The sequence below is a fragment of the Sinocyclocheilus rhinocerous genome, unplaced genomic scaffold, assembly GCF_001515625.1.
Source record: "Sinocyclocheilus rhinocerous isolate Xijiao unplaced genomic scaffold, SAMN03320098_v1.1 scaffold1048, whole genome shotgun sequence".
Lineage (NCBI taxonomy): Eukaryota > Metazoa > Chordata > Actinopteri > Cypriniformes > Cyprinidae > Sinocyclocheilus > Sinocyclocheilus rhinocerous.
The window spans coordinates 725395-736763 of NW_015649578.1; the positions used below are offsets into that span (position 1 = coordinate 725395).

Genomic DNA, 11369 nt, shown 5'->3' on the forward strand with positions numbered 1-11369 from the left:
TAGCGTTTCCGACGCAGCTCGAGTTCCTGAAGAGGAACCAATTTTACACCGTGTCTACGGACGTGAGCGGCGGTGCAACAAATCCCCGACAGAAAACTGCTGCCGGGTTCTATTTATGAGGTGCTGACACAAATTTCAAATGGTTTTCAATGGTCGTTTGATCGCGTCCAGTGTAGTCAGACTTTAGCTGTTGTAGACACGGTGTTACTCACCTATTGAGAAGAAACAAAGCAACCTCGGCGTCCGATCGCAGGCCTTCCGCTCCTTGAGTTCTCTCCAGCGCTGGAAAGCTGATCTGATATTTACACGGGTCCTACTTCTTGTCTTAAGCCTTCTTTTGTTCCGCAGACGTTTCCTCTTTTGTTTTTTTATCTGCCATCTCTATCTTTCTGTCGCTCCGCTGCTAATGTCTGTCCTGTGCAGTGTGCACTGAACGCTCTCTCCTCCACATCATGAGTAGACACGCCCCTTACTGCTGATTGGCTACAAGTTTGTTTTGCTAGTCGGCCCGAATCAGTTTTCTAAAGTGTTTTTGAAAAATCGCTTACCCCACCTTTAAGAATGTAAAGATGAAGTTGTATTGGAAGTTGTATTGGTTATGTAGCCTAATGTTTCATAGAACGGCCACCATCTCAACACTCAGAAGGTACATACTCTGAACGTTTTTAGAGAAATTAAAACAGGTCGCACGACAACAATTATATGCACTCGCACAAATGCTCCCAAATATATTTTGAGATTAAATTTTGGGAGCATATGCGACCAAAATGGTCGCAATTTCGAGCCTTGCAACATGCGACATTCACAATGCATTTCACCTCAATAATGTGTAAAGTAAAACCAAATATTTAAATAAAAATATTGTAGGACTTGGATTTTGTAAGATTTTGAAAGTGGAGAGTGGATTAAATATTGTTTTACCCAAAGTTATTACATAATAATTTTTTATAATAATTAATTTTTATTCCATCAATGCTCAAATGGTGATTTTGTGCATTTTCAATTGTCATCAAAACCGTAGCTATCATTTACATCAAGAAATACTGTTATATTGACAACATTGGCTAAGCATTTTGATCTTATTTGTGAACAATGACACGAGAACTTTTTGTGATGGCATTGATGTTCATTGATAGAAATTTTGAGCAAGTTATAGGCTTTTTGCAGGTTGTAAGCCTTTTGCAATGGTGCTGTTTGTACGAGCTGTTTCAAGGACAAAACTAAAGCGAATGAGAAAAACTGCATTAGTTCAAGTAAAAAGAGCCACCTTCCAATTCTCCATGATAATCTGATCTCTAATCATGGCTCAGTTCCTTAGTTAAAATGTAGACCATTTTATCATCCACCATTCAAAAAAAATAAATAAATATCACAAGTTTGATCACTCAGAAGTGATATTACACCAAAGTACATGAGTATCAAAGCTGATAAAAATAATTTCTGTGCTACTGAGCGGAGGCGACCAGAGACTGGATACGGGTGTGAGGATACACATATGTCAGGTTGGGCTCCATGATGTCACTGGCCGTTAATCTAACAGAGAGATGAAGAGAAAATAGCATAAATAAATAAAAAGCAAGACAAATAAGTCACAACAGACAAAAACTGTGTATATAACCATCCGGTTGAGAAGAAATAAAGACAAAAAAAATACATATTTGGGCACTTAATGAATGAATATCATTGCATTAGATATCAAAACATCATACTTTTCTTAGAACTTGCATTAGATGACAAATAATGCTATGAAACAGACACCTGAAATTAAGTGTAGCTTAATATTTAAACACTTCTGGGCTACAAACTGTGGCAAGTGTAATAAAATGGTCTCACTTGTCCATCTCGACCTCTGTTTCCCACTCCAGCAGCGGGACTCCCTTCAGGTGAATATGAATATCATATATTCCCTTATTAAAGAAATCGCCTGTCCACTTGGCCACCTGACAGACACACAATGCCAGTTAGAAGTGCATGTTTCAAGTAAGTTGTACTTTTTAACTCATTAAATTCAAATTTTGCTATATGTGACCCTGGAGCACAAAAGCAGTCTTAAGTCGCTGGGGTATATTTGTAGCAATAGCCAAAAATACATTGTATGGGTCAAAATTATTGATTTTTCTTTTATGCCAAAAATCATCAGGATATTAAGTAAAGATCATGTTCCGTGAAGATATTTTGTAAATTTTCTACCGTAAATGTATCAAAACTTAGCTTAATTTTTGATTAGTAATATGCATTGAACTTCATTTGGACAACTTTAAAGATGATTTTCTCAATATTTAGATTTTTTATCATATCATAACAAACCATACATCATAAAGGCGATTTTCTCAATATTTTGATTTTTTTGCAACCTCAGATTTCAGTTTTTCAAATAGTTGTATCTCGACCAAATATTGTCCCATCCTAACAAACCATACATCAATGGAAAGCTTATTTATTCAGCTTTGAGATGGTGTATAAATCTCAATTTCAAAAAATTTACCCTTATGACTGGTTTTGTGGTCCAGGGTCACATATAACGTCATTTAGTGATTTTTGTATTCCTACCATCAGTGTTATCATAATGGGAAGTCCGTATGTGATCTCATTGGTCGATTCAATTAAGATGACTGTCAGGCTGATGGTCATTCTGACCACACCTCCTAGAAAGGCAGCTGCTCCAATCAAGGCAAAGGTCCCCGCATATACTTGCATGTGAAAGTTGCTGCAATTACACATATTAAAAAACAGCATTATAAGTGTGGGCTGAGAAATTATGATGCATAAGATATGATAAACGTATGTGTCCTGTTCGAACAGGTGCCCTTGGTAGTTCTTATGAGATAGTAAACAGGAATAAATCTTACATTTTGAGGACATTGGCCACTAGGCGCCCAAGTGAAGCTCCACAGAGAAGAGACGGGACAAACAGCCCACTGGGGACGGACACACCATATGTCCAACAGCTCAGAAAAAAATACAGCACAAAGAACAGCAAGAGCGTGACGGGACTGAAGGTAGCTGTCAACAAAACCAGACAAAGGAGGGAGAGAGAGAGAGAGACAGAAAAGGGTTGGAAAATAATGTTATGCGCTTCTCAGAAACTTCAACTCGATTTCTACAGAGCAAAACATCACAGAGGTTCAGGCATGCTGTTTAATCAAACTTTATTTTCAGGATTATGAAAACAAGATAAAGCGATTATTCCATTTTGTAATGAAGCTCTTGGTTTGTCTTGTGTTATAAATCCAGCACACCCTTTTCCTTTAAAGCAGTGTGATTTCAGCCCTTCATAAACGTTTAATAGTTTTCAGTAAGTTGTGGTAGTGCAGTGCAGTTGATCTTATTCATTTTGATCTCATTTAATTTAATGTATATATAGTTATATATTTTATTATTTTTTTTCCCCTCAATTTTTTATATTTTGTTTATTTTTACAGTTGAACTACACTGCCGTTCAAAAGTTTGGGATCAGTACGATTTTTAATGTTTTTTTTTAAAAGAAGTCTCTTATGCTCATCAAAAATGATTTCTAAAGGATCACGTGACACTGAAGACTGGAGAAAAAAATGCTGAAAATTAAGCATTGCATCCCAGGAATAAATTCCATTTTACAATATATTAAAATAGAAAACAGTTATTTTAAATTCCAATATTATGTTTTTTTTTCTGTATTATTAATCAAATAAATGCAGCCTTGATAAATGAGAATATGAGACTTCTTTAAAAAAAACATTCAAAACCTCACTGATCCCAAACTTTTGAACGGCAGTGTATATTTGAAGTTCAAAGAAAATCCAATGTTAAACAATTTAATAAATGCATGATGTTTCCAAACTCACTGATTAAAATAAATAACGTGATTATGACTTTTGGAACAATCAAGAGGCTCTAATACAGGTTGAGGTGGAGTAAATGACATCATTTTAATTTTTTGGGGGGGTAAAGTTTAAAGGTCCCATATTGTACACCTTTCTGGAGTCTGACGTCAACTTTTTACGGAAGTCACAACGGTTTGTGAAAAATCACAGCTACTTTAAGCAGGCTGTGTGAATTTTACTGTGGACTGACTGTTTTGAAACTTATATGGTAGTTACACAGCACCTAGACCTCAGTTACCATGAAAAAAGCCAGGAAATTTCAGTTTTGACAATATCGGACCTTTAAGGCTTGAAGCTAAATATTCTGAAATGCCTATGAAGAACCTGAACAAAAACTGATCACAAACAGTATATCGCTGCATGTAATTTTCTCACCATTCTGGTGGAAGAGCTGGTGGATTGCCACCTCTTGAGGGTTGAAGAACAGGGTTGCCATGTCATTATACGTGTTGTTGTAGCAGAAGAAGCGTCGTATGGTTGAGTTCACCTCCTCATTTACAGACCCCTACAAAACAAACCATTACTGCACTTACAAACTGTCTGATGCATACTGCACACAAAAAAGCTCAGCCTTCTCAAACTGGCAAGTTGTAACTTTATAATAATTAGCTGCAATGTGAACCAGGCTGTATATCTTGTGTATATATATCTTTTGCCGATATTATCGGCCGATATGAGCCTGTCGCCGATATATCGGTATCGGCGAATATGCCGCCGATATGAACATTTTTTTTAATAAATCGATTGTACGTCTAGAGGCCCGCTTTCGAATGAGAACACCGCTGCGTCGATAGCCCCCGGGGTTCGGGAGTTACGGGTGGTTAAATTTGCGGTCCGGCGCCGACCGATAAAGTTGAATGGAATTGAATTGAATTAAAGTTGAATAAACTTCAACTTTACTGTTCAGTGCACTGATGTCAGACTCATTTTGGAGAATAAAGTTTATTGTTACATTGTTAAATGCCCTGCCTCCATTACATATCTCTGTCACGTCATTATAAGTGTTTGATCACCACATTTGAGTGATCATTGCAAAAAATGTGTTTATGTATATATATTGTTTATGTATATACTGTATTCTATATATAGTACCAGTCAAATGTTTGGACACACGAATGGTAAAGTGTCCAAACTTTTGACTGGTACTGTACTATAATATACACAAAGAATATCGGCCGATATATCGATATCTAGCCTTTTTTTGCTCCCTAATATCGGTATCGGCCCCAAAAAACACGTATCGGTCGGGCTCTGATATAGATATATATATATATATATATATATATATATATATATACACACACACACTTATATACCAGCAGCTGAATAGCTTGTTGCCATTTCAGCTCAGCAAGTTATAATTACTTACAGTGATGTCCTCATCTGTACTTAATGTACTTAAGGTTTGTGAAACTTAAATCAGCATCACTGCTGTCTGATTGTTTATGTCAGGTTTACCCACCCGAAAGTGACATGTAAAAGAAACAAACTGCGATTGGTCATTGTATGTCAGTCAAATGGTCTCTTCCTATACAAGTGAGCTGTTCTTGGCCATACTGAGGTACAAAGTGGACCAGAAATGCATCTGTAGTCTCCATAGTCAAACTCCAGACTATCAGCATCATGATTTAAAAAAGCTAAGCAAAAGAGAGAAACTTTAGCATTAGAAGAGAGAATGAAAGAACGAATGAAGTTAAAGGAGAGAAAGGAAGCTGGTCTCAGACTGACCTGTGTTGATGTGTTGTTATTGGTGGAGACTAAATCTCGACACTCCCCTAGAGTCACTGACGCCACGAAGATCACGAGTGTGGTCACCATACACACCAGCAGACTCTCCAGCACCCTGCCAGTCAAACAAATACAGCGTCAGACTTATCTGACCACTGAAATTCTCCAGTTGTTTTGAGTAGCTTTATTCAACATTAAATCCATATAATTGAGATCTCTCTCGGGTACCTGATGAATCTTGCTTTGGGGTGAACGTTTCTCATGCGGTATTTTGCAAGGCGTTTGTTGATGCAGTTGAACAGAGCGCCGAGCAAACCTCCTGCCACCCCCATCAACACAAAAAACGCCAAATCTACTGCCGTCCACAAATGACACATCTTATCTCCATCTACACACTGCAGATAACAAAGAAAAACTGGTAAATTAACACCACACACCTGATTGATCTGTATTTCCAATTCCATTACTTATAAGTCAACACAAAATCACATACGCAAGTGATCGAATGCGAAGGCTGAAGCTCAAGATCACGTTCATTTATCTCAATAGCTTTCATTAACTGTTATTATTGCTGTAACATGTATCACATTAATTTACTTTAAATTCCTGCTTTAAATTTTTTTTAAAAGGTTGCATTAACTACAAAAGCAGGCTAAAACAATGATGATTAAATAACATTCTGGCATTGGTTAACTTTTTTATTTTTTATTATTTCTGCCCAAGCGGCCTAGTTGACGTCAGATAAAAAAAAAAAGAAAATTGCTTCAAGTATTTTATTAAATTTTTGATTAATGATTAAGATTTTTATTATTATTATTATTATTATTATTATTTAGAATACCATGAATTGATAATGAATCATTCACAATAAAAAGTAATAAATACAGCATTTAAATATTTACATGTAGAAGATGACATGACGGGATTTGGGTTGGTCATGTTACTTCTATATGATCACCTAATTTACATATCAACACAATAGGGGTGTAACGGTACACAGAAATCACGGTTCGGTACGTACCTCGGTTTTTGGGTCACGGTTCGGTACGAGTTCGGTACAACAGGAAATTTATTTTTTCATTTATTTTGAGCAGACAGTAGAGCTACATACATGTAAGCATGAGCAGTTGTTCTTGATTTGAATTAAGATTGTATAATTTCAAGATTTAAAGCAAGAACAGAATGGTCTAACTTTAGATCTGTGAAATGATGCTACATAAGACACCTGTAAAAAAACAAAAACAGCAGATGGACTGAATGAAAATGCATATTTATTCTCTGACAGCAGGTGGCGCTATATTACACTACTTAGTTTAAAGGGGACCTATTATGCCCCTTTTTACAAGATGTAAAATAAGTCTCTGATGTCCCCAGTGCGTGTATGTGAAGTTTTAGCTCAAAATACCCCACAGATAATTTTTTATACCTTGTTGAAATTGCCACTTTTAGGGTATGAGCCAAAACGTGCCGTTTTTGTGTTTGTCCTTCTGGAATGACTGCCTATGACTGACTGTATTCGCCGTCTGACTGCATGAACCGTGACGGTTCGGGACGAATACGTGTTCCGTTACACCCCGACAACACAATGTGAATGCATATAATTAAGGGGCTTTAATGCTTTTTTCTGTAGCTTTTTTACCTTAAACTCTCCAAAGTTGAGCAGGCCAGGCAGCTGGAATGATCCCCATTTATTGAAGTTGATCCCAGAACGAAAGAAGTTGAGTGTAAAAGTGGCAGACATGGAGCAGAACAACTTTAAGACAGAAGAGAGACAGAGAGAGAATTATAAACTGAACTTTCTCAGCACACACCAAAATACATGACCAAACTGTATATCCACATACCACTTTCCATGTGAGGGCCTGGTTCCAGAAGGACGACCCCTCCTCCAGACTGAAGAGGGTGCCCCCTATAGGTGCCCCAAAGGCAGCCGCAACTCCAGCCGCTGCACCCGCCGACACGAAATCCCTCTTGTCCCTGAACATAAATCAAAACTGACCCTTTTAACTTGATTAATACATATTCCTGGTATCACTGCAGATGTTTTCATATATTTAAAAAAATATTTTTCATAAAATTATTACTTAATTATAATAAGTAGAATAATATACAACAATTCTCTAAAGAAAAATGTTTCTCTTCATAAAATTTTATTAAAATGTAACATCTTGACCTGACTTCACCTAAGTTACATGTGCTACTGGATCACACATAACTAATCTGTTTAAACATTTGGATTTTCCATTTTTGGTCCAATCAATTACAAATGGATAAAATATTTATCCTGCATTTTTTTCCCTTTTTTTGTCCATAAGGGAATAGATCACAATACAGAAGTAAAATGGGTTTGAATTAGGGGCGGGCGATATGACCAAAATCTTATTTCACGGTATGATCAATTTTATTTCACGATAACAATATAGCTATTTTTATTTTATTTTACTTTTTGTTATTAAAATGAGACGAAAAAGCAAATTACAAACACAATAGAACAAATAAATATGAAATAAACTTTTAATTATTCAGCTACAGTAGGCTAGGTTTATTTACCGTGTAGTAAGAAATATTACAGAAATTGAATAAAGTGTATAAATAAAACACTGCATAGTGTTTTCACTGTATCAATCAAACATGAACTGATTATTATTAAAAATCCAGTGATTCAGTCAAGTGCAGTGAGTGATTGACATTAACATTAATAATGACAGACAGCAGCAGGTAAAAAAGGCTGCTGTCCCTTTAAGACCGACTGCAAGGATCCAATATACTGACACCAAACAGTTTACGTTTATTTAACACATAACTGACTGTATTTACGCGAATTTGACCATTCAAGCACAATACAACATGAAAGAGATCTGTTTTCGCGATCGCATGCTGTCGAGTGAGGAGCTTTCATACCGCGGAATACACGATATAGCAAAATCTCTAACGATTCACACTTTATTCCGCGGTAATGATATATATACCGTCATACCGCCCAGTAGGGCTGTGCGATTAATCGAAATCGAATCGAAATCGCGATTTGAGACGTTGCGATTTCCTAATCGCAAAGCCTGCGATATTACTCTGTTCCAGAGCATATGCATGACTGCCAGCCTTGAGTTGGTAACCAATAGAGTGAGCGCACCTCCGGTTTAATGGAAACTATAAGATTTTCTGTGATGGTTTCTATTGTTTTTTTCAGCAGGGTAATGATACCCATACTGTGCTGCACATTATTGGCAATATTGAGCTGAAGCTTGACTTTGCAAATTTAAAATCGCAAATCAAATCGCAATCGCAATATCTGTCAAAAAAAATCGCAATTTGATATTTTCCCCCAAATCGCACAGCCCTACCGGCCAGCCCTAGTTTGAATGTCACTAATGTTTCACATTCATTTTGTGCAATGTAATGAATGATTTAGTGGTTGCTGTGATGTAGTGCTCACCTGTCACTGCGGAAATAGGGAAAGTGAAAGCGGATCTTCTTGAAGGTGATGCTCTGAAACTACTCAGACAGACAAGCATGCGTTCATTAGACCTTAAGTACACTGTAAAAAAAAATTCCGTAAAAATTTACGGTAAAAAAAAAAACGGCAGTTGTGGTTGCCAGAATTTTACTGAAAAAAAATACGGTAGCAGCGTTTAAGGTTTTACGGTTTTAACTTAAATTTACAGTTAATTACCGTAATTTCATTAACTGATATAATGTTAATATACCAACCCACTGAAGTACTGATATCTCCGTTTTGTACCTTTGTAAACTGCACCAAAAGCAGGTGGTGATGGGAAAATCACATGATGAACCAAAGCCTATCACAAGCAGCTTTTAAATATTAACATATATAGAAGGTGCACAGTGTCATTCACACAAACACTAAACACCATCATGGTAACATACATGAATCAGAAATAATGCAATAAACATTAATTGAACAACATTAGATGTAACATACAACCCTAATGTACACAACTGATAAGAAAAAACTAAGAAGAAACAGTTATTTCAACAACAAAAAAAACATCAAATTTGAAATGTAACGCAGGGAATTCTGGCAATTTACGGTTATTCACTGTAAATGATACAATCTTTTTCCACTTCCGAAAACAGTATACTACCGTAAAATTACATGTAATGTCCTATACAGTTTTTCACCGTATATAGAAGGGGAACTTACCATTAACCATTTAACAGGTTTTTACTGTGGCATTTTTACAGTCTATTGCCGTTAATTTCACAGTCATTTTTTTACGGTGTATGACTGTGACAAGAAAGATGATGCATAAACAAAACACCTGGTTACATTCAGAACACAAAATCATCAACCATCAGAAGTACTGACAACTTAAACAATTTTAAATAGCAGAACTGTTAAAGATTAGTCAAATCAGTACTTTGTTTATTACTCAGTTCAAGTTGAACACATGAGCATATGGAGGAGTACCTGAGGAAGCCCTGCTCCTAGTATCGCTCCACTGTGAATCATTGGTCCCTCTTTACCCACAAACAATCCTGAAACAAAAACAACACTGAATCAGCCCATAACAACTTCTAAAAGGCATTTCACTGTAATCTGGTTGCATGTAATTAATTGACATGTTACCAGAATAAGGCCAGTTTACACACGTTACGGAATCAAAAAGTGGCCATCACCATTAATATTCTAATACAGCACAGAGCCAGAGTGTATTCTAATCTTTGTCTGTGCTGATATAGACTGTTTCCCTCATCATTACCTCCAGCAACAGCGAACAGGACTCCTGTGACCTTACATATGAAGGTCCGCAGCCGCACAATGCCTGGAATCTTTACTCCGTTCAGGTAACTTTTAATTTCTGGGATACCAGACCCAGCTGCAACAGGCTATTACACAGAAGAAACAGACTGATTATATACTCTCCCCACACAAAAACATCATTATTATTAAAATATAAAATTGCATGAAAGAGACTTAACTTACACTGATTTAATATTCTTATAGTATTAAATACAGTGTAATTTAACTACAAATTAAAATAACTGCTTTCTATTTTAAAATATTTAATTTATTCCTGTGGTGGCAAAGCTGAATTTTCAGCAGCTATTCTGAGCATAGGAGACTTCTTAAAAATAAAGTCTTAATTATTCCACACTAAAGTCAGCCCTTCTTGATTCAAATTATGTCTCGTCTTGGAATGATATTCAATATATAGCAATAGAAAAAAAGTTTCAGTTTAATTTAAGTTTATTGCCACATCAGCTTCACAGGCTATTTCATGGCAAAGATTATACATTAGAAATATAGTAGAACACAATACAAATAAATAAACAAATAAATTAATAAAAACAATTATAAAACAAAGTATTACACATACATTTCTATAAAATACACTTTAAATTTACTTTTAGCAATAGAAAAAAAATCTAGCAGTCTAATAAATCTGGCAATGTGTATTACAATGAATGTTGGCTCTTTGATGATTTGCTTTGTTCCTATTTTGTAAGTCGCTTAAGATAAAAGCTTCTGCTAAATGCAGTAATGTAAATGTAAATCAGTGAAATACTCAAAATCAATGAGCGTTTTTTCTGGAGTTTAATGTAAGGTGCTAGCCTCTGGTGTGCCGTGTAATGACTTTTAAAGGGGTCATATGATGCTTTTTTAAAGATCATTATTTTGTGTATTTGGTGTAACAGAATATGTTGACATGCTTTAATGTTCAAAAAACACATTATTTTTCAAATACTGTACATTATTGTAGGTTCTCTATGCCCCACCTCTCTCAAACGCTTCGTTTTCTACAAAGCCCCCTCCTT

The 11369-nt window shown here is 35.9% G+C and overlaps 1 protein-coding gene across 1 annotated transcript in view; it reads right to left on the reverse strand.

Annotated features, from left to right (window-relative positions):
- The window catches only part of LOC107710774 (chloride transport protein 6-like), a 25514-nt gene that overhangs the window by 10609 nt on the left and 3536 nt on the right, over window positions 1–11369 (reverse strand). The window contains exons 7-18 of the mRNA XM_016515622.1: window positions 10313–10439; window positions 10021–10088; window positions 9025–9083; window positions 7436–7568; window positions 7231–7344; window positions 5820–5986; window positions 5592–5706; window positions 4239–4368; window positions 2850–3003; window positions 2551–2707; window positions 1834–1940; window positions 1464–1533 (exon numbers count right to left, since the gene is read on the reverse strand). Of these exons, the coding sequence (XP_016371108.1) occupies window positions 1464–1533; window positions 1834–1940; window positions 2551–2707; window positions 2850–3003; window positions 4239–4368; window positions 5592–5706; window positions 5820–5986; window positions 7231–7344; window positions 7436–7568; window positions 9025–9083; window positions 10021–10088; window positions 10313–10439 (1401 nt within the window). The remainder of the gene's footprint in view (window positions 1–1463; window positions 1534–1833; window positions 1941–2550; window positions 2708–2849; window positions 3004–4238; window positions 4369–5591; window positions 5707–5819; window positions 5987–7230; window positions 7345–7435; window positions 7569–9024; window positions 9084–10020; window positions 10089–10312; window positions 10440–11369) is intronic.